Raw genomic sequence first — 24820 nt, 5'->3', positions numbered from 1 at the left:
GGGAGGCTGAGGCTGGAGAATCGCTTGAACCCAGGAGGCAGAGGTTGCAGTGAGCTGAGATCGCGCCACTGCACTCCAGCCTGGGCAACATGAGTGAAACTTTGTCTCAAAAATAAAATAAAATAAAATAAATCTATGGGAAGCTGCTGGAAGGTTTCTAATTTACAGAGGATGAGATTTATGTTCGTTTTTAAAAGTCTGCCATGGTTATTATGTGGATGGAAAAAGAGCAGCAGAGACCAGGTGGAAAGTTATCACAGAAGTAAAAGAAATGATAGTGCCTGGGCAATAGCAGAAATGAAGAGAAATGGACAGCTTCCAAGTGCATTTTGAAGTTAGAAGGAGCAAAACTTCTGATTATATGTGTGTGTGTTGAAAACAGTTTGACTTGACCATTTAGAAGATTGGTAGGGAAAGAGTGCAAATATCCTACCATTTAGACTATGGGTAGATAAATATTGGTAGAATACCCGTAGAAAATATTTCCTAAGGAGAGAAAAGGGAAAACAAATTAATATTTATTGGTCACTTGCTATGTCTGTAAACTTCTTCATTTAATCTTCACTATAACTTATAGAGAAAGATATTATTATCATACCTCCTTTTTTCTTTTTTCTTTTTTTTTTTTTTTTTTTTTTTACGCTGAGGTCAAATTAGGAGAAAATGTGTTAAATTGCCCAAGATCCAATGACCAGGAAAGAACAGTTCCAGACCCAGGTTCACCTAACCCAAAGCATATGTCCTTTTTTGATCTCCTATCTTTCCCTGGGACAATGAGAAAGGTGAACGCAAAGACACAATGGCAGAAAAGGTATGAACAGGAAACAGACATCACTCAGTTTGACTGGAAAATACATGTATAAAAGGGAATAGTAAGAAACTGAACTGGCTACAGCCTTTAACAACTATCTCTTCTCCCAAAATTTCACCATGGTTACCCTATTTTAAAAATTGGTTTAAAGAATCTCTCCAGATTCTAAATCCATTCACACAGTCTTATTGACTTCAATGGTCAATCCTTCATTTATGAGTGCTTTTTGCCCATCCTGTAGATCTGATATTCTGTAAGAGCCCAAAGAGCCAGGTACAGTTGGTATGCACCTATAGTGCCAGCTACTCAGGAGGCTGAGGCAGGAGACCTGCTTTAGCTTAGGAACTTGAGGCTTCAGTGCACTGTAAACAGTGCACTGTAAACAGCCACTGCACTCCAGCCTGGACAACATAGTGAGACCTCAAGCTGAAAGATTTCAAAAAGAGCCCATGCTTTCTAAGGCTGTAACACTGGGAATAGAACTTCGGTTCTCCTTTGCTCCACTCATAGGCAGCTCCTTTACTCCCATTCCCAGCTGTCTGGAATTCCCCTCTCCATCCCATCCCAAAGAATAATGGAAATTCCTAATCCCTTCTCACTCTCATCAGGTATGGCTGCCCTGGTCTGTCACAGTCCTCAGCCCACATCTGAACTCCAGATGTAGTTTTTAGAGCAGTTGTGTTCTCCTCAGTTAGCTGATGGAGTGATACTTGAGACTCTTTCTCCAGGTTTCCCAGCTTCATATAGAAATGACCAAGCAGCTCACAAGGGTCTCACAGTGGCTGAGGAGGAGTTCTGGAGCCTTACCCCAGCACTACACCATGAGGCCTAGCCGCACTCTCAGGTGGAAAACCAGTGAATGGCAGCCTTCCAGATAAGATCTGACTGATGGTGATGCTGCTAGATCTAGACATCCCTGAGCCATTCTGGACAATACCCCGAATCAGCCTTCGGCCAAGCTGCCTGCCCCACAAGGTGTGGCTTTTTCTAATCTCCACAAAGGCACTTGGATTAAGAAAGACATTACCATGCAATAACAAAAATATATAAATATATAAATATACCAAGTAGATGTAATAATTTTAAATGTACACATCTAGATTTACAACATAGAGAATGAAAGGTGGACCAAAGTACAAGGAGAAAAACAGATTATACTGGGTGATTTCAATATATCTCTATCACATACTGATAGCACAAGAAAATAAAAATAATTAGAAATATGGATTTGAATAATAGCAATTTAGACTTATATTCCAGGAGCTATTCTAAGCATTTGATATATTAATTGATTTAACCATAAAAACAACTCTATGAGAAGGTACTATCATTATCTACATTTTACACACAAAGAAACTGAGGATAGAGAAGTTATGCTCATATTAACAGAACTAGTAAGCAGCAGAGCAAGGATTAAAACACAGATAGTCTACTCCATAACCTTTGTTCTTAACTATTGTTTTTTATTTTATTATTTTTTGAGACAGGGTCTCATTCTGTTGCCCACTGGAGTGCAGTGCCACAATTATGACTCACTGCAACCTCTGTCTCCTAAGCTCAAGCAATTCTCCTGTCTCAGCCTCCCAAGAGGCTGGGACTACAGGCATCCACCACTATGCTTGGTTAATTTGTATTTTCTAAAGAGATGGAGTTTAGCCATGTTGCCCAGGCTGGTCTCAAATTTCTTAACTATTGTTATATCACCTCTCTTTACAATATAATTAACAACTTGGTCTAAAATATATATAAAGAATTATACATCCAACAAGTGGAGGATAACTATGCTTTTCAAACACACTCAAAATATTTAAAAAACAATAATTGACCAAACTGGTTGACCAAAGAAGTCTCAACAATTAAAGAAAAATACGTGTATGTTTAGAAAGCAAAGATCACTTTTTTAAACCAAAGGTTTATTAAAATGGAAATTTTTAAGGCAAATAATTTAACTTAGAACGGTCTGATTGATTAAGCATTGAAGACTTTTTTTTCAAATACTTAATTATTCCTCTTAATTGAAGCATTGTACCCTTTCACCAACATCTTCCCATTCCTCCCACTCCCTAGTCTCTGGTGACCACCATTCTACTCTCTGCCCCTACGAATTTGATTGCTTTCGACTCTACATATAAGTGAAAACATGTCATATTTGTCTTTCCGTGCCTTATTTCACTTAACATAATGTCTTCCGGGTTCATCCATGTTGTCATGAGTGTCAAAATTTCCTTTCTTTTCAAGACCAAATAGTATTTCATAGTGCACATATACCACATCTCTTTATCCATTCATCCATCCATGGACACAGATTGATTCCATATCTTAGCTATTATGAATAACACTGCAATGAATATGAGAGTACAGATATCTCTTCTACATACTGATTTCAAATCCTTAGGATATATACCCAGAAGTGTGATTGCTGGATCATATGGTAATTCTATTTTTAGTTTTTTGAGGAATCGCCACAGTTTTCCATAATGGCTGTACTAATTTACATTCCCACCAACAATGTACAAGGGTTCCCTATCCACCACATCCTTATCAAGACTTATCTTTCATCTTTTTGATAGCAGCCATCCTTACAGGTGTAAGCTAATATCTCATTCTGGTTAAAAAACACAGTCTTAAATAAGAAATGGTTAAAGTAGAAATTACAAAGTATTTAGAATCAGATGAAGACAAAAGTACAACAGATCAAAACCTTAAGATGGACTAAAGTGGCTCATGAAAATAAATGTATGACAAAATTAAAAGGTTTCAAATATCTGCATTAGAAAGTAAAAAGAAACATACAAATTTTAAAGTTAGAAAAGAACAAGAGAAGACAACTAAGCAAAGGAGAATCTTAAAAATAATAAAAATAGGGCCACAAATTAATAAAACAGAAAACAAAAAATTAGGGATGATCAACAAAACCAAAAGCAGTTTCCTCCCAATAGAAACACTGATCTAGACTAATCATAAGAAAAACAGAAGTCACAAGTAATATTGGGAATGAAAACTGAGCCACTGGCATAGATACACTAGAGTTAAACTTCCTTTATGCTATTTTTTATCTTCATTGCAATTCCAAAGGGAAAAAGTTTAGTTTAACCATCAAATATGATGACTATTTTTGAATTTTTTGAGGAATTATTTTTAGATTAGAGAAGTTATTGTATATTCCTAGTTGGGTAAGAGTTGCTTGTTTCTTTGTTTGCTAATAAATGAATATATAATTATATAAAATACTATTTATGTAACTATTTAGACGATCATACGATTTTCCTTTTTTTATCTACTAGTATAATTATTTGTTTTCTAGTGTTAAACTAATCTTTTTATTCTTGGGATAAAAACAACCTGGTCATTACATCTGCTCCTTTTTATATATTGCCGGATTGGTTTGCTAATATTGAATTGGGAATTTTTGCCTCTAGGTTTATAAAGGAAGTTAACCTATAATTTTTCTTTCTTGTAACATTCATATCAGATATTTGGTACCAGGGTTATGCTAGCCTAATGGGAAGTATTACCTTTTTTCTATTGCCAGGAAGTAGTTCAGTAGAGTTATAATTATTTTTCCTTGAATACTTGGTAAAGATCTTCTGAGAAATCATCTGGGCCTACAGTTTTCTGTGTAAGCAAATATTTTACTATGAGAAAGACCTGTGTTTGAAAGGGAGAAATCTGGACATGAAGAAAGAATATAGAGGCAAGGAAATGTGTGAAGATATGAGAAGTGACCTTTCAGTAACATGACAGATTAAGTTGACATGGAAGACAGTCTTCCTCCAAAACAGAAACACTGGGCAAAATATAGAATTTCCTCTTTAATAAATAGTTAGGATGGGGTGGTAAGAATAAGGGGAAATATCCCAATGCCCAAAATAATAAAGAAGCTCAAAACAGAAATAAACTTCAATTGTCACCACAGCAGCACAAAAATCCTGACATAGGATTTGATTATTTTAAAGTGTTAATGTCCATGTGGGCACGATTTTTATGGTATCAGCGTTTTGGGGTCAGAGAGCTACAATAGAGTACTCTTTTATGAAGCTGAGCCCTATCAGTAAAACAAGGAAGAATTCCTCCCACTAATTCAAAAAAACTGTCAAGAAAGCTTGCCATCTGTCAAAAAAATCTCCTGATAGAAATTGAAACCCTAAGCCAGAAACATGTAACAGATAATAGAGGTTATACTAGCTGTATGGTACTGGAATCCAAACCCCAAAAGTTAGTCCACAGGCTAATTTTGGAATCCCAACAAAAGCAAATGCAAACCCCTCTGTAGAAAGATTGGTAGTGCACAAGCCAAGGTGCACCAGACTCCCTGTTCAAGACACACTGACAGGAGGCAATTAGCAACCACACAAGGAAATAAACCATAATGACAGAGAATCAGCAGATCAAATAGATGGGAGAATTTGCACCACTGTAAGAAGTAGAAATAATAGAACAATATGAGATTCTAGTAATACAGAGCATATTATAAAAAAATAAAATAAGCAGATTTGAAAAGGAACTAAATGAAACTTCTGAAAAAAAAAAAAAAAAACTATGATCACTGAAATTGAAAACTCAATGGATGGCTTAAAGAGTAAATTGGACAGAACTGAAGAGAAACGTATGAAAGATTTGAGGAAATCACCCCAAATGCAGCAAAGAGAAAAAAACAGAAAATATGAAAGGTTAAAAGGCTTAGAGAATGAGAAGATCTAAAATACACTCAACAAGGTTTTATGAAGGGGAGATTACAGACAATGTGGAGAGGAAATATCTGAAAGATAATACTTGTCCAGAATTTAACAAAAATCTGAGTGAGTTGGGGAGGCAAACGAGGTTCCAGGCAGGAAAGACAAAATCAGAATTATGCTTAGACACTGAATAAGGCACTGCAGAAATAGGAAGACAGAGATAATTTTGAAATAACCACAGAGAAAACACAGCTTACCTAAATAGGGACAAAAATTAGACTGAGAGAAGACTTTTCATCAACAACAAAAGAAGTCAGAAAACAATAAAATGCTATCATCATGGGCTAAGTTAGATACAGAATTTTACACCTAACTAAACTACTAATCAAGAATGAAGTACACATAGATTCTCAAATAAAGACCAAAAGGATCTCCTACTTGTATGTCATCCCTGAAAAAACTACTAGAGAATGTAAAGAATGCATAGGGTTGGTGGGGGAATAAGAATCCAAAATGAAGGAGTAGGGAGCTAGAAGCAACAATGAGTAAAGAAATCAAGAGACAAGTTAAAACTAAGGAAACACTGACTATGTAAACAAAATGGCTAATTTGGGTGTGTTTAAAAACAAAGTGAAATAACCATACTACAGAGAGTAGGAGGAAGGTGATCAGAATAAAGCCCCCTAAGGTCCTTATATTACACAAAAGCATAAAAACAGTGATTAACTTCAAGACAACCAAATCAAGGATAAGCATTTTTAAAAGAGAAAGATGCAATGTGCAATTTCTAAGCCAACAGGAGGAAAAACAGAATTTTTAAAAAACTCAACAGTAGGAAAAGAGTGGGAAAGATCAACAAAAATCACAGTAAACAGAAAACATAAAATAAGATCATAGAACTAAGTCTATATTAAAAATCACAATAAAAGTAATAGGATTAAATTTGACTATAAAAATGGTTTGAAAATAAAGGAAGGGAAAATGTATTTGATTAATACCAATCAGATATGGAACAGTATTATTAATACCAAGCAAAGTGCATTTAAAGGCAAATAGTACCATTAGAGATTAAAATGGCCATATATTTAAAGATAAAATGAACAATTCACTAGAAAGATAAAACAATCCTTAGCCAATACGTACCTACCAATATGGCCTTTACACCCAAAATTGACTGGAATTATAAAGAGAAATTAACAAAACCATAATCGCAATGGGAACATTTCATATAACTTTTTAAAAAACCTGATACATCAATTATGCAATAACTGATAAAGAGAATATTTGAGCAACATAAAAAGTTTGATCTTTTGGACATAGGTAGAACTCTACGCAAAATGATTAGAACTTTTTTTTCGAGTACAAAAAGAATACAAAAAAAATCATTCTTTCTTTAAATAAAAGAAGGCACTCACTTTATTGAGTGCTTTCTGTATGCCAGGAAACTTACATGAGGCTCTACCAAATATAGTCGTGAAAATTAAGTTCCTGCCCTCATGGAGTTTATATATAGTCGAGAAGATAGAACTTAAATGAACCTATTCACATCATCTTTAAAGACAACCAGTGCTAAATTCTATAAAGAAAAATAAAGCAGGTTAACAAGACAGATTCATGTATAGAACTATGTTAGATGGGTAGTCAGGGAAGCTTCCCTTAGGAGGTGACTTTTAGCCAAGAGCCATATGAAATGATGTGCCAGTCATGCAAATCAAGGATCTGAGGAAAGAGGGAACAGCAAGGGCAAGGGCTCTGGAGAGGAAGAGTGCCTGACATGTAAGAAACAATAAAGAGGCCAATATGCTAAAAGTAATGTGAATAAGGACATCAGAAAGGGAAGTTGGGAATAATGACATCTTTCTTTCATTTTAAAAGGATCCTTCTGACAGCTCTGGGGAGAACAGCAGTGAGACCAGTTAAAGTGGCTCAGGCTAGAGGAGTACCTGTAGAGGGAGATGAGAACTGGTCAAATTTAAAATGATCTTGAAGGCAGAGCTAAAATAATTTGTGGAGGGATCAGATGCGGGGTGTGAAAGAAAGAGAGGAGCACAGGAGGTCTCAAAGGGCCTTCTCCTAAATAAGAAAATGTGACGCCTGTACTGAGATGGGGAACACTGGAGAAGACACATGTAGGGTGGGGAGGGTTGATGATAAATGTGAGGTACCTATTAGATGCCCCATGAAGATTAAAGCAGGCAGTAGGTTTCTCCTTGTCCCACTTCTGTATTGGTGTTGCCTGCCTAGCCTCACTGGGTATTTAATGTTGAAACTTCCCAAAACCATCATGAAAAAGAAAACACTCAATCTGCTTTCTCCATCACAGAACTAATTCTACTCTCACTAACTCTACCCTTGTAATAGACTTTTCCAAGCACAATTAAACTAACATTTTGTGAATGACAATTACACTAAGTCCTTTCACAAATAGTACACAGACTCACTGAAACATAAATATCCTTCTTTATTGAGGGAATTTTAGGTGGTGCATGAGAGATGATTGTGCACACCTCTTCCCAACTCTATATCCAGGCTTCATGTTGGTGTTTGAAATTGGCCATGGAGGAGTAACAACATCATACAAACTGGCAAATGCTACAAATAAAGCCCTCTCCCTACCCCAAGCTCCAGAGCCAGAGATTTAACATTTATCAGTACACAAAACTGGTTTTATCCTTATTTTATGCAGAAAGAAACTGAGGTTCTAAGAGTCTAGTTACCTGCCCAGATACAGAGCCAGTACTCAAGTGTTCTGACTCTTGAGGTCGAGTGTTATTTCCCTTATAGGACCCTCTTGGGTTTGTGTCAGGTTTTGCATCAAAAGCTTTACATGGATTTTCTCTTCTAAGCCTTATAACAATTCTACAAAGGAAGTATGACTGTTATTCTCACTTTACTGATACTCACTTTAATGATAAGGAAACTAAGGCTTTAAGAAGTTAGTTACTTACTAATAATCAAATGCTGGTCTATTTGATATTAGAATCCATTCACTCAAAACCTATGCCATTCTAACTCTACTAAATTTTATTTTGTCAAAATAAATCAAATCCCTTGTTAATTTTCATTATGATGTAGAAGGATTAAGAAGGGATAATATTATCAAAGGCACAAATTAAGTCCATAAAATACAATAAATATAGAAAGGGATCTCAATATTAAAAAGAATGACACTTTTCTAATATTCCAGGAAAGTTCCTTGGGAGATGTGAAATTTTGGAAACTCTTTTGATTATGAGTGAGACATTGTCCTACACATAGGGGACATTCCAACATAGGGTGTGGCTGGAGAGAAAACATCAAGGCAAAAGTGTGATGACCTGATCGAGGAGGTGGTGAGCATGTTCACCTAAGAAGAGCAGGGAAGACCCTCTGGGGAATATGAAAACAATAGAAATGAGGTTTTCTGTGTGCTCTAGTAAAAGGCTTTGAAGTGAAAATAAGGAGCTAAACAAAAAGCATAACAGATTTTACTTTGAATTTTAAAAACAGAAATTCCAGATAGCACAATATCTTTTTAAAATTTTCCTCTCTATTACTTAGTGAAATAATGTATTTTCTTGACCTTCTATTTGCAAAAAAAGAAAAAAAATTTTAAGTACCCTTTCTTGTATTTATCTCCTCCCCATCACCCATGCTTCTCACTTCACTCTTTCCCTGTCAGAACTTGGCAAGAGCATAAAGGTTACCCTGAAGCACTTTTGGTGGTAATCAGCATGCCTTACAGCCTGAGAACATCAAGGAATTCCTTCCACCTGCTATAAAACAGTGCTTAAAGCGAAGTTCTCAGAGACATGGTGCTAATGGAAAAATTGCTCCATTTAGTGTTTAACGTTTTGAAGAAAAGAAAGCTGGGAGTATACACTGTCAAAATATTTTAGAACCCATACATAATTCCCAGAATTCCTAGCTCCATGTAATTTTCCCCATCTCAAAATTAAATATCTCAACATCACCAACAAAAGATTAAATACAACTTTATTAAATGCATGCTTAAAAGTAACAGGGCCAGGTGCGTTGGCTCATGCCTATAATCCCAGCATTTTGGGAGGCCAAGGCAGGTGGATCACTTGAGGTCAGGAGTTCAAGACCAGCCTGGCCAACATGGTGAAACCCCGTCTGTACCAAAAACACAAAAAATTAGCCAGGCGTGGTAGCGTGCACCTGTAGGTCCAGCTACTTGGGAGGCTAAGTCATGAGAATTGCTTGAATCAAGGAGGTGGAGGTTGCAGTGAGCCAAGATCATGCCACTGCACTCCAGCCTGGGTGATGAAGTAAAACTCTGTCTCCAAAAAAAAAAAAAAGTAACTGGTTTTTAACAATACAAATTATTTTGAGGACTTAAATAGCACCTCAAACATTAATGTCTTTCTCCATAACTGCCACTGAGAACTCTGTCCCTATCCAATAAAAGAGATCAGAGTTTAGAGTCTATGATATTCCCTAATGCAAGCATTTTGATCAGAAATTTTAGAACAGAGTTTCCCTAGTAAAAGAATTACACTTTTGGTTTTTTAATGTTAATTGCTAAGTGATCTGCTGTGAGTTGAATTATGTCCTCCAAAACTTCATATGTTAAAGTCCTATCCTCCAGCACCTCAGAATGTAACCTTCTTTGTAAATAGTCTTTGTAGATGTAATTAAGAGGCGACCACATTGGAGTATCGTGGGCTGCTAATCCAATATGACTGGTGTCCTCACAGAAAAGGAAAATTTGGCCAGTTGCGGTGGCTCACGCCTGTAATCCCAACACTTTGGGAAGCCCAGGTGGGCGGATCTCCTGAGGTCAGGACTTTGAGACAAGCCTGGCCAACATGGCAAAACCCCACCTCTACCAAAAATACAAAAAGTTAGCTGGACATGGTGGCGGGCATCTGTAATCCCAGCTACTTGGGAGGCTGAGGCAGGGAGAATCGCTAGAACCCGGGAGGCAGAAGTTGCGGTGAGCTGAGATCACGCCATTGCATTGTAGCCTGGGCAACAGAGGGAGACTCTCTCTCACAAAAGAAAAAAAAAAGGAAAAGGAAAATCTGACACAGCACACAAAGAGAATACCATGTGAAGACAAAGGCAGAGATTAGGGTGATGTATCTACAAGCCAAGGAACGCTAAAGATTGCCAGCAAACCACCAGAAGTTAGGGGAGAGGCAAGAAACAGATTTGTCCTCACAGCCTTCACTACCCTACCAACATCTTGATTTTGGACTTCCAGTCTCTAGAACTGTGAGACAAAAATTTCTACTGTTTAAGTCACACATTTTGTGATAGCTTGCTATGGCAGCCTCAGGAGTATGCCCTGTCTTCTTGGGCTTACTGAAACAGAAGCACAAAGAACTTAAGATCACACAGCAAGTAATTGGTGGAGTCAGACTTCCAAACCAAACCTCAGATTCCCGGGCCTATGCTTTTCTTTCATGAAAGAAACATACTGTACTCACCAACTCCATTTCCTTAACTCATCATTTTAGTCTTCTATGGAAGCTCCACAACTCCAGTAAAACTGTCCTAATTCGCTCCATATTGTTTACCCTTTATTTTCAGTAACTCTATAAATGCACAGAGTTGACAACTTCTCCTGCTTAGAACTAACAACTTTTTAGATTTCCAAACACTACTCATTTCTGTTTTTCTCCCTATCTTCCTGGACTCCCTTTTCCAGAGCCCATAATGAACTTCTCTTTTTCTGTCTTCTTTTAAATGACTGTGTTCTCTAAGTTCTATCCTGTCTCCTTCCTTTTCTCAGTCTGCACTCTCTCCTTGGATGATCTCATTTATTCTGATGGCTTCAGTTGTCATCTATGTAAGTTTCAAGTGGACAGAACAGCTACTTGGCACTAGTCATACTAACACTGACAGTTGGAAATGCTGAGGAGTGATACCTGGAGACAGACAGGCCACCCAAACAGATCCACACAGAGAGACTTTGATAAATTCACCATCATTGATCAAGGACTGGCTCTTGGACTTGCAAATTCAGAAACTTGAACTTGACACTGTCAGAATATTTTAAACAAAAGAGACTGATGGATATGACTAGTGTGCCAAAATATGAGTTAACAATGAGAAATATAACTGCCTGGTGAACCTGATATATGTGCCAGTCTGACTACAGCCTTCTCTCCCCATAAGGAAAGTGCATGAGGTTACATTTGCAGGAGGCTGTTTGGTGAGCATTCAACTAGAAAAAGGAGAGTTAATATTATGATCCAAATATGTAATGACATCATTACATATTTATAAGGATAAACAGTCTATCACCACAGTTAGGAAGACTGTTGATGCGTGGGCTGGTTATTCAAGTATAGAATGAACTAACATCCTGAACCCTAGTTAAAACTTGGCTGTACACTGCTTAAGTCTGTTTCTGTGACTCTCTTTTTCATTGCCGATTTCCTAAACTTTAGGTTGACATTTTATCTTGGCTAAGTTAATGTATAAGGAGCTTGCTATCAGCACTTACTGGCCTGGGAGTAATGTTATGTCTTAAAGCTAACTTTGCATATCTTTTCTCTTCCATCATATGCTAATTTCAAATTTTAACCTCCAAAAGGCAATTATATTTCTCTTTTTTTTTTTTTTTTTTTTACATTCTTAGGACCATGTCCAGTCCCTTGGACATTCTTAATAGCTCAGAAATCTATCCCCTTATCTCTACACCCAAATCCCCTCAGTGTTTCCCCCTGAACTGTGATGGCCTCACATTTCATCTCCCAGCTCTCAGGATTCCCTTGTTCCAATCCATCCAGGAGATAGAGATCTAAAATAAAAACCCAATCATGTCACTCCTTACTTATAATCCTTCCAGGCTCCTGATAGCTTTCAGGATGAAATCCAAACTCCTCAACGCTTGATTAAACTGCTTTTATTCATGCGCTTTCTTCAGATTTCAGTCCAGGCCACAACTCTTCCAGAAAACCTTTGCTGACCACCACCATCTTAATTCAGGATCAGGTGCACTGCACTGGGTCTGCACAGCACCCTATGCTTCCTACTGCTATAAAAGGTAGCATAGTGCCGGGCTCGGTGGCTCAAGCCTGTAATCCCAGCACTTTGGGAGGCCGAGACGGGCGGATCACGAGGTCAGGAGATCGAGACCATCCTGGCTAATACGGTGAAACCCCGTCTCTACTAAAAAATACAAAAAACTAGCCGGGCGACGAGGTGGGTGCCTGTAGTCCCAGCTACTTGGGAGGCTGAGGCAGGAGAATGGCGTGAACCCGGGTGGCGGAGCTTGCAGTGAGCTGAGATCCGGCCACTGCACTCCAGCCTGGGGGACAGAGCGAGACTCCGTCTCAAAAAAAAAAAAAAAAAAGGCAGCATAGTATTGTATATTGTAATTTATCTTGCCCTATTTTTCATAGACTTGAATCAAGAGCATCTAGCATAGTCCCTGACAAATGGTAAGAAGTCTGTAATTGACAGACTAAATAACTGAATGAATGAATGGATCTAATGGCTTATCTTTGACTTTTTAGATTCTCTTGCTGGTTTTCCAATCATGAGGCTCCAATTGAGCCTAGAGCTCAAAGGGGTAATATAGTAAAGCATACATGCTTCTCAAAGCACTGAATATATAGAAATATATTAGAGTAGTTATATAACTGAACTGGTTTGAATCATCCTTTGCCTATAGGTTAACAGTCAAGTCATCGAGTAGAATCTTTTTCTATTTATTTTTTTAGTCTGACTGTATAAGTGTTGTACTATTTTCCTTGATAATTGCCTTCCTTCCAGTACCTATTCAATATTTATAGACAAATAAGTTACAGCAACACCATTTGTTCTATGGTACTTTTAAATGACTTTCACATATAATGTTTTACTTAACCACGGTAGCATCACTAAGGTAGGAAACACTGACAGCATCACATCTTATAGTTGACATAAGTCCATTTTTTAATTTTTCCTATTCTCCCCAGTGATGAAGACTCCTCATGAGATTATCAGAAACCATAAAACCAAGGTTGAGAATCCCTGTAGATTTGTGAGAAGACCTACAACACGGGTCCTCTGGTTGCACAGTGCTCCTTGGAAATCAGTTTAATTGTTCTAACACTCCTTCAGTCAGTCCAGTTAAAATTGGAAGGTAGGCAGACTGCCTTATAGCATACAGCTGAAACATTCCAGACTGCATTTAAATCCCCAACAAAATCACCTGCTTTAGAAACATTCAATCACTACCCAGGACTCAGTCAGGCATTATCTGGGTCATAATTATCCTTCCATTTCATATTCAAGCTTGGATGGGAGATACATTATCACCAAAAAGGCCTAATTAACAAATTATTATGTTGTAAAATGTATTCTTCTACATATGAGTTAAAAAGTAAAATCACAGATATGAAAGGCAGGATAAAAATACCCAGAGAAATTATCAGTTTTTGTCTGCAGCATTCATTCATTCATTCATTCATGAAACATTTCTTGAGTGTCTATTGTGTGGCTGTAAGGTGAATCAAGTAGTCTTTTGGAGCTTAATGTCTAGTCAGGGAGAAAGATGAGTAAGCAAAATTATAAAGATCATCAAGAATGGTTATTGTCTGTGTGATCAGAAACAAATCATAAGCAATGTCAAAAATTCTGATTTATCAACAATAAAATAGAAGGCTATTCCTTAACTAATCAACAAGGGGGGGAAAATACTTCATTTCTTGGGAATCACAGAGGATTCTGTTAAATGGGAAACATCCCTAACACATTTAAAATATCCGATTTACCAAACTTTGGTCCCTATACTTTAAGAGAAAGTATTTGTTATGCATAGCAAAACACCTCTACATATCCTCAGGAGACATCCAGTGACATAAGACTCACTCACCAAAGTTGAAATATTTATTATCCTAAGAAATAAGAGTTGCCCTTGTTCAAAGTCTCTAACTCTTAAAGTTTAGTGCATTCTGTTCAGTTGAATTTCTCTTGGACATAACAGACCAATCATTTTGCTCATGAAAATCTTCCATCCTGTAGGATGTGTGAGAGGCACAGAGACTAACAGCTTTTTGGTTCTTTTTCCTATACATATCGAAACTGAAAACATTTCAGTTTGAAGTTCAGTTCATATAGATGTGCATAAGTTTTCAAGGTCCAAATGTGTAATATCTTCCATGTAAAAATCTTTCTATTCATTATGGTTTCAAATGATCTTGCTATCACTCAGAAAAATATTCTAAGAGAATCATTTTACCAAAAAAAAAAAAAAATCCTAGAGGATTTTCTGAACACTGTGTAGGTACAGCCAAACTATACAAAGTTATTGAAGGCTGATGAACTGTATTAAAATGAAAATTTTTATATACAAAGATATATAATGCCAACATTTCTCCCAATGAATCAAGTCCTTGCTACTTTGAACCTCTTTATAGTCGCTTACTTTTCTCTATATTATAATGATGTAAATCATGGACTTTGATAATAACCTACCAATGCACTAATTTTTTAGATGGAGAAACAGAGACTCAAGCAAGGTTAAATGATTTGCTGAACTGACAAGAATATGGGAAAGAACACAAGTCTTCCGTTCCAAACTGGATGTTCTTTTTATTTGTATTTGTATTTCATAAAATACTGGTTGAATCGTTTATCAAAACTAAGTTCAATTTTAGCCTCTGAACAAAGCAACTGTTCCAGTAGTTGGACATGGCAATATAATTACAAAGATTTCCAAATCCTCTTTTCCCATTCTCTTTGAATTCTCTCCAAACAGGCTTTCACTCCCATCCCCTCAACTGTTCTTGTTGAGTCACCAATGACTTCCACATTGCTAAACTGATTAGCCAATTCTTGATCCTCCTTTTAAGTGACCAATTAGTTCTTCTTTGAAACAGTTCCTTGACTTCTAGTATAACATACTCTTCTCCTCCTACCCTGAGTTCAATCTCTTGGGCTGCTTTGCTGATTCATCCTCATCTATCTGACTGCTAAACATTGGAGTCCCAGGGCTAGGTTCTCAGACCTCTTCTCTTCTTCATTTATAGTCAGTCCCCCTTAATGATCTCATCTAGTCTAATTGTCCTAAATATCATCTATATGTATATCTTTGGATCCCAAGCCATCTCCCCTGGAACTTAAATCTCACATATCCAACTATCTTCTTATCTCTACTTGAGTGTCAAAAGGCATCTCAGACTTTAACACCTAAAAATCAAAACTTCATCCTACCATCCTTTATCAAACCTGCTTCTTGCTCATTCTTCTCCATCTCAGTGAAAGGCCAAGCTACACTTCTATTCACTTGTCTTAGTCCATTCAGAAGTAGTTACAACAGAATGCTTTAGGCTGGGTAATTTTTAAAGAAAAATGGTGTATTGGGCTCATGATTCTGGTGACTAGAAAGTTCAAAATTGGGCAGCTGCAACTGGTGAGGGCCTCATGCTGCTTCCACTCATAGTGGATGATGGAAGGCAGGTGGGGCATTGCAAAGAGATCACATGGCAAGAGAAGAAGCAAGAGAGAAAAACCAAGGAAGCCAGACTCTTTTAAACAACTTGCTCTTTTTTTTTTTTTTTTTTTTTTTTTTTTGAGATGGAGTCTGTTCTATTGCCCAGGCTTAAGTGCAATGGTCTAATCTCAGCTCACTGTAACCTCTGACTCCAGGGTTCAAGCAATTTTCCTGGCTCAGCCTCCCAAGGAGCTGAGACTACAGGCATGTGCCACCATACCCAGCTAATTTTTGTATTTTTAGTGGAGACAGGGTTTCACCATGTTGGCCAGGCTGGTCTTGAACTGCTGACCTCAAGTAATCTGTCTGCCTCAGTCTCCCAAAGTGCTGGGATTACAGGTGTGAAACACTGAGCTCCTCCCCACTCCCCACCCAATCAATTTACTCTTAAAAGGAACTAATCTATTCACATAAGAGCAAGAACTTACCCTCAAGGGAAGACATTAACCTGTCCATGAGGGATCTACCTAAACACTTCCTACTAGGCCCTACCTCCCAACATTAACACACTGGGTATCAAATTTCCACATAAAATTTTTGGCATGGAAAAACCACATCCAAACCATAGCATCATTCAAGCCAAATCCTCAGAACCTGTCTTGTCTTTTTTATTTTTCTAAGCCCTCACATCCAGTTCTTCATTAAATCCTTTTGGATTCATCTTCAAAATATACAGAAAATCCAATTATTTCTCACACCTCCCACAGCCACCAACTTCATACAAGATATACCATCTTGTTTTGTCTGAATTATACAATAGTGTCCTGTCTAGTCTCCCTGTTTCTGTCCTTGCTCTGTTCCGACTATTCTCAAACAACAGAATGATTATGTAGGTGCATAATTCAGATCATGTCACTTCTATGTTCAGAACCCTAAAATGGCAACCCATCTCACTCAGAGTAAAAGCCAAAGTCACAATGGACTACGAGCCCTTTCCTGAAATGACTCAACATATTTCTGACTTCACCCTCTAACTTCTTCCTATTACCCATTGTGTTCCAGACTCTGGTCTTTTCACTGTTCCCTGAACATGTCAGGATGCTCTTATCCGGAGAGTTTTTCATTTATTGTTTCTCCACCTGTAACATTGTTTCCATAGATATCCTCATTTCTCCCTCTCTCACCTCCTTCAAGTCTTTGATCAAATGTGACTTTTCAACTGAGGATTTCCCTAATGACCGTATTTAAAATCCCAACACCTTCAATCCACCTCAAACTCCCCATCCCTTTTCCTGCTTTTTATTTTCTCCATACCAATTATCATCATCAAAAATACCATATATATTTTAATTGTTTTCTTTATTGCCTGTATCACTCCCCACCCCTGCAATAGAATGTAAGCTCATGAATGTAGGAGCTTTTATCTGTTTTACTCCCTTTCATGTGAAGCAAGGTCTGAAACATATAGGTGAGTGAATGAATGAATGCATGCATGAAGACTCACATAAGATATCCTGGGAAGAAAGTGGAGACATAATTGTGAAAGAGAAGAAAAAAGAGTTTTCTTTCTATGAAGTAACTCATTAAAACATACTGTCCTGTTCTCTCTCCTCCTGTCTCTGGTACCTGCCTTAAAGAGAGGAGAGGATATAAGAGAGTGAGTGATAAAATAAGCTATAGTGAAAGAGAGATGATCAGCCCTCCTCAATGTTGTATTTCAAGGAAGAGAGGAATACATTTTGAGTGCTATGTAAAAAGCACAGTAAAAATTAATACATAAGAATCAAAAATTTCAATAACAGCATGTTGCACTAGCAAAGACATGGAATCAACCTAGATGCCCATTAATGATGGACTAGACAAAGAAAATATGGTACAGATACCCAATGGAATACTACACAGCCATAAGAAAGAGTGAAATCATGTCCTTTTCGGTGACATGGATACAGCTGGAGGCCATTATCCTAAGCATATTAATGCAGGAACAGAAAACCAAATGCCATATGTTCTCACTTATAAGTAGGGGCTAAACACTGAGTACACATGTACACAAAGAGGTAGACAGACACTGGAACTTACTTGAAATGAGAGGATAGGAGGAGGATGAGAATTGAAAAGCTATCACGTACTACACTCACTACCTGGATGATGAAATCATTTGTACACCAAACCCCAGTGACATACAATTTACCCATGTAACAAGTCTGCACATGTGGCCCCTGAACCTAAAATGAAAGTTGGAAGAAAAAAAGAAGTTGCATGCTACATAAAGAGAATAATCTCCAGAATGAATTTACTTTCTATTTTTTGAATTATTTTAACTATAAGTAATAAGAGCCTTATAAATCTATGTGATATAACAAAGAACCTGTGCATTTTTCAAATAATAATAATAATCGTAATATATTGAGGAGGATGTGAAGAAATTGGAACCCTCACACACTGCTAGTGGGAATATAAAATGGTACAGCTGCTTTGGAAAACAGCTTGGCAGTTTCTCAAACAATTAAACATAGAGTTACTATGACCCAGCAATTCCACTTCCAGGTATATATCCAAAAGAAATGAAAACAACTGTCTACACAGAAACTTGTACATGAATATGGATGGGAGCATTGTTCACAATAATGTTTCAAAAGGTGGACACAACTCAAATATCCATCATGGACTAACAGATAAACAAAATGTGGTGTATCATTCAATGGACTATTATTTGGCTATAAAAAGGGGAATGAAGTGCTAATACATGCCACAACATGGATGAATGTTGAAAATGTTATGCTAAAGTGAAAGAAGCCAGTCATAAAAGACCTCATAGAATACGATTCTACTTGTATAAAAGTCCAGAACAGAAAAATCTATAGAAGCAAAAAAATAGATTAGTGGCTGGTCAGGACTGAGGAGAAGATGATTGGGGTACAGGGGACTGATAGCTGAAGGATATGGGATTTGGTTTTGTGGTAATAAAGATGTCTACAATGGACTGTCGCAATGTTTGCACCTATCTGTAAAGATACTAAAAAGCATCAAATTGTACATTTTAAGTGGATGAATTGTATGGTAAGGGGATTACATCTCAACAAAACCATTAAAAATCAATTCATTAACTGTGATTGTGAAAGTGGAAGATCCATCTTAACCAGAGTTAAGTTACATCAAAATGAAAAGGTTGGCTCGCCTTTCCATGACCCCTGGTCATCTCTGGTACCTCCGCCTACTCTAGATACATGTGCTGCTAGTTCAACACAGTGCTTCTTACATGCACATGTTCTGAATGGTCTTATTTCATTTTCAACTTGTTAGACATCCTGCCTCCTCTACACCTATGTGTTCCATGTGTTTTAAATTTACTCCATCTGCAAACACACACCTTGCTCTAAACTGTAATGCAGGGCTCCAAAGCAAACATCTGCAAAGATCTAAAGGTTTATATCAAAAGACATAGAATATATCCCAGAATGTATCTATTATTTCATCTAGCTAAATGTGATAGATGTCAAAGGGCTTATAAGCATTCAAGATTACTATATAATCATATTAAATCCCATATGTTATTTCTTTCCATGTTGGTTGTGTCACTCAACCATAGGAATATGTGTTAGGGACTATGAAAACAACCATATGTAAAACAGAGTCATTAACCATCACAATTAGAAGAGACCTTAGAGATATTCACATAGAATTCTCTCAGTTTATACAGTTGATGATATTAAGACTCAAACAGTAAATGTACTTTTCTAATGTCACTCACTAAGACAGCCAATTCCCATTTAAGGTCCTTCCTGTCATTCCAAGATGCTCATGACTATAATCCCAGCACTTTGGGAGGCCAAGGCAGGAGCATCACTTGAGACCAGGAGTTCAAGACCAACCTGGGCAACATAGTGGAACCCCTGTCCCTGCGAATAAAATAGTCAGGTGTGGTGGCATGTGTCTGTAGCCCCACCTACTTGAGAGGCTGAGGTGAGAGGACTGCTTGAGCCTAGGAGGTTGAGGCTGCAGTGAGCTGTGATAGTGCCACTGTACTCCAGCCTGGGTGACAGAGTGAGACCTTGTCTAAAAAAAAAACACACAAAGAGGCCAAAAACTCTGAAGAATTATACACACATACATACACAGAGGAAAGATATCCACAATCTAGTAAAGTGAATACTAATGTTAACAGTATGTTTTAACTTCAATTTCTCTCTTTATCTTCAAAAATATTATATTTTAAATAGCCTTACATAACATAAACATTTGGCCACTTCTCTCTACTTTGAATCACAATGTAAACAGAATTAATAATTCTGTTTAATTATATACATAATAAAGTTTATGAAACTAATTTAAATTAACCATTTTCTCATATTAGAAAAGCTCTAATTTATTCACTCATCTGTTATTAGCATGTCAAGTTTCCCCCACTTTAAATCATGATTGCTAAACTACAGGAAAAAAAAACTACAGGAAAGTCAACTACAACAATATACAAACTTTACCATTTGGTAACAACTGAAAAGCAGGGCACCACAATACAATTCATTCCAATAATTCTTCATATCACTTCAAAATATCAGGATAGTCCAGTATCCATTTATAACTTGGGGCAATTTTTGTATTCTGTTTACGGCAATATACTTTCATAAGAGTTCTTTGGTGAAAAGCAAATCGTGGTGTTAGCGAAAAAACAAAATTTTACTTCATTTTTTAGCTAACTTCATATTCATCCATATAGAAGAAACATATTCAAGGTATTCCGAAATAACAAAAACCTCAAACTGCATCACAGTTGGCATCTTGACATTTAATACATTGAAAATCACAACATATGAAGTGTCTTACTAAGACAGTAAACACAGTAAATAATCATTCTTTATTTAAATATAAATAATATTTCATGTTTAACCAATGTAGAAATTACAAATATGTGTAATTACATATATGTGATGTATGTATGTGTATGTGTGTATACACATATTACATATCCCAGAAGAGGACAGATTGCTTTCATCATTTGAAGAGCATGAAAATCCTAGAGTTCTATTTCTCTTTAAATTTCTCCCAGTGCCATTGTTTAATAGTTAAAACCTGCCACATTTAATACCTACCAATAGTATGAACTTATATACCTTTGCTAAATGCACAGGAAAGAATTCGAGATTGCCGATATCACACTCTCATTGTGAAGAGGTTGTGTCAAGTTCTTCTCATGAAGGGAGAATTTCAAAAGCAGGAAAATGTGGGAGAACAGTGGGGGAGGGCTGTTAATAAACCACTGCTTTACTTATTTAACTGGGCAGCAACTTGTGCTAATGAAACTCAGGTGGACATTAGACTGCCAGCCCCAGGGCTCCCCTTGCAAGGCTACCCTCAGCTATGGCAATGGGGGCTCCTATAAGCCTCACAGAGAGGTGCTACTTTAAAGAGAAACTGAAAAAAGTAAATAGGATCATATTACAGTGGAGCCGCTGAAACCCATGGCTTTAGGGCAAAAATGAAGTTATTTCGCTTCAATTACCTTTAAAAAGCACAGACATTCTGAATTACATGTAGTTCTACGGCAGGAGACATGGATGTAATGTTTATACCCATCTGTGAACATATCTAATCATGCCCTGGTGCAAAGATGAATAGATTCAGTTAAGAAATGACTGGTTTCTCTCTTTTCTTTTCATGTCTTCAGTTCCACTAGTAGTAACTACTTACAGGCTTCCTTGTGTCTCACACAACAGGTTTTTTCCCCTCTTAAATGAGAGTTATCTATCCTCAGACTGTGCTTTCAATCAGGATGTTAGCCCCTAAAGCTTTGCTGCTATAAATTCGTGTCCAAGTCTGCCTCCGTAATTAAACACGCTTTAGTTCTAAAATCTAAGTGAGTTAAGTGATTTTGATGTCGTTGCCCAAGATTTTTGGTTTTGTTTTTCATAACTCCACATTTCCAGGTTTGAGGACCACTGTACAAGTTCCCTAAACAAGCCATCTCCACCAGGGCTGAGATTTAAGTAGGTATCGATGAGCAAACCCAGACGCCAGCAAGCAATTCTTTGTTACAACTATATTCAGCTGCACATTTTTTAAAATGGTTTTGAAACTTCCTGACAAACAATTTCATTCACAGCATAAGAAATAATGTAATCATGACACATAGCAAAGACAAAGTATAAATATTTCCCTTACCTGGATCATGGAAAGGCACCAACGCAAAGTTGAAAAGCGGTCTCTTAGGTCTCTTCAAAGATGTCTCCAAAATTTTGGAAGCCCCTTCAATCACCTGAACTAAATCATCATACATAGAACCAGTCACATCAAACACAAAAGCCAACGTGGAGGCCCCCTCGGGAATTTCCTCAGCTCTGATCTCTGACTGGGGGCTCGCATCTTGAGCTAGGGAAGAATAAAGAAGAGCAAACAGAAATACTGTATGGACAACTTCCCTGGAAATCATTTTCTTTTTTTTCCACTTCTTTTCCCCCTGAGCGCCTAAGCACTGTGCTTAGTCCTCCTCAACAACAGGCAGGGGGTTTCCTCTCAAAGTAACTCATCAGACTCTTGGAATCTCTGAACTAGCAAAAAGTTTGGCGCTGAGAATCAGACAGGGACAAGCACCAAACTCGAATCCCTCCAGGGGCTGGGCAGGGCAGGGATGCGGCAGCTTTTGTCTGGATGCGGCTTCCTCCTGGACGGCTATCTGCCCGCGGGCCCTGGACAGCCTGTGGCGGAGTGCTGGCGGCGCGCCGGGTCCATGCCCCGGGGGCAACTCTGAGCCTGCGGCGCCGCGGCCCGAGTCCCGCTGCCCTCGCCGCCGCCGCTGCTCTCCGCCTGGGCCGGCGACTGAGGTTCCCAACTTTCCACTGTTTGCAGCTCACGAGCGACGAGGGGAAGCCTGTCTCGGCCTCGCCTCCTGATTGGCCAGTTGTCGTCCTCCCTCCTTTGCTCTGGAGGCCCCCCTGGAGGGTGACTTTTCCCTCGACCGATTGTATGGTCAATTCAGTACCAGAGAAGCGCTTACAGTGTCAGCTCGGTTCCCACCGGCACCGTTCCTAACCTGCAAAACCCTAGTGTAAACAATGGCTTTCAAGAATGTGTGGCAAAGACCCAAACCGAGGGACACCACACTAGCACAAAGGGAATTTTGTTTTTCTATCGTGTACAATGCAGCTTCGGACACCTCTTTCCTAATTCCCCACAGAAGTCAAGACGCCCCAGCCTAGCCTCCTACCTCTCAGCCCACAACTCGGCCCAGCCAGGAGGGGGAGCTGGAAAATTCTCTCAGCTGGGAGGCAGCCACACTATGGCTCTTTGATCTCCTCAGAGACCATGGACTGCGGGGAAGGGAGGGAGGAGAAGGCCGTAGGGGCAAGACGCCCAGGAAGAGGAAAGGGGCTGCTGAGGGAAATGAGAGACAAGAACTGGGTAGTCACTAATTGTAGGGGGGAATGTGAATACAGGGTGGAAGCCCCGTAGAAAGGACAAGGAGGAGGGGCGGGAGAGGTGTGGGGAAAGAGTGAGACATTGCATTCATACAAAGAGAAAATTGATTGTTTAATTGTATTACGAAGATTCACATTTGCTGAGCAGTTTGAATCCTACACGCAGCATAGTAAGGCAGAATAATATCCCCGTTTCAAATTTCCTCCCCCGAAACAGTCATGTCTCAGGTCTCAGCCAAAGATCCATTAGAAAGGTGCTCCCCTCTATGGCATTTTCTTGCCAGTCAAGAAGGAAACCGTGTTGTGATTGCTATATACATTACAGTACTAATAACAGAGATAAGAGGATAAGCAAAGAAAGTCTACCATGAACTAAGGATGCTACGTGTCATTTGAATAAAAACGCATTTCCTTCCTGGAAAAGGAGTTGTTGTCCAGATCCCAGCATTTAAAGAGGGGCAAACAGGCATCCTGATCTCTGTTTGGATGTACATTAGACCGCCCACCCGACGGGGACGCAGCCTGCGAAAGAGTCAGCTCCCACCAACTTTTTGTAGTCTACAACTGTCGTCTCTTTTCAGCCCCAGCGGCTGTGGAACCCGAGTTTATGATACCGATAAGTCATGTCACTTAAAGGAAGCAGACAGGCCATTTGGGCTGAGTGGGAATATGAGAGGAAAGGGGGAAGGTACTTCCTTTCCAAGCAGTATTTAGAGAATGCTGTTTGAGTCTCCCATTCTGTTGTTTATTTAAAAAGGATTTCATTCTAAGTCCCAGAGACCTGAGCTATTCCAGGTGCTCAAGGAAGGCCACAGAGCCTAATGATTAAGAGTTCTGGGTCAGATACCCTGGGTTCAAAGCCCAGCTGTGACATTTAACTGTGTGACCTTCAGAAGGTTACTAAACTTTTTCAGACCTGTGTTTACTCAACTGTAAATGGGAATAATGATAGCTTCCACCTATTAAGGATTAAATGATCTATAAGTGGTCCGTGTGCACTGGAAAAGAATGCTATTGGGTGGAATGTTCTGTAAATGTTAATTAGGTCTAGTTGTTTAATAATGTTCCAATCTTCTATACCCTTAGTGATTTCTGCCTATTTGTTCTATCAGTTGTTGAGAGTGGTATTGAAATCTCTGATAATTGCGGATTTGTGTATTTCTTCTTGCAGTTCTGTAAGTCTTAGCTCACGTATTTGAAGCTCTGTAGTTAGTTACATAAGCATTTAGGATTATTATGTCCTCTTGATGAATTGACGCCTTTATCATTATGAAGTTGCCTTCATTGTCCCTGGTGGTATTCTTTGTTCCAAAATATACTTTGTCTGGTATTAACACTCCAACTTTCTTTTGATTAGTGTTGCATGGTGTATCATTTTCCATCCTTTCACCTTTAACTTATTTTTTTCTTTATATTTAAAGTATATTTTAGGTAGTCACCCTAAAATTGGGTCTTACTTTTTCATCCAGTCTAATAATCTCTGCCTTTTAATTTGTGTGCTTAGATGTTTTACACTCAATGCGATTATGGATATGGTTGAGTTTAA

General features: G+C 38.2%; 1 protein-coding gene across 1 annotated transcript in view; it reads right to left on the bottom strand.

Annotated features, from left to right (window-relative positions):
* The window catches only part of HMCN1 (hemicentin 1), a 454750-nt gene extending 432073 nt beyond the window's left edge, over positions 1-22677 (bottom strand). The window contains exon 1 of the mRNA XM_023203379.3: positions 22022-22677. Coding sequence (XP_023059147.2) covers positions 22022-22289 — 268 coding nt within the window. The 5' untranslated portion in view covers positions 22290-22677. The remainder of the gene's footprint in view (positions 1-22021) is intronic.
* Between the last annotated feature and the right edge of the window lie 2143 nt (positions 22678-24820).

The sequence above is a fragment of the Piliocolobus tephrosceles genome, chromosome 1, assembly GCF_002776525.5.
Source record: "Piliocolobus tephrosceles isolate RC106 chromosome 1, ASM277652v3, whole genome shotgun sequence".
Taxonomy (NCBI): Eukaryota; Metazoa; Chordata; class Mammalia; order Primates; family Cercopithecidae; genus Piliocolobus; species Piliocolobus tephrosceles.
Note: the sequence above shows the minus strand (reverse complement) of the source record. Positions and strands in the feature narration are given on the sequence as shown.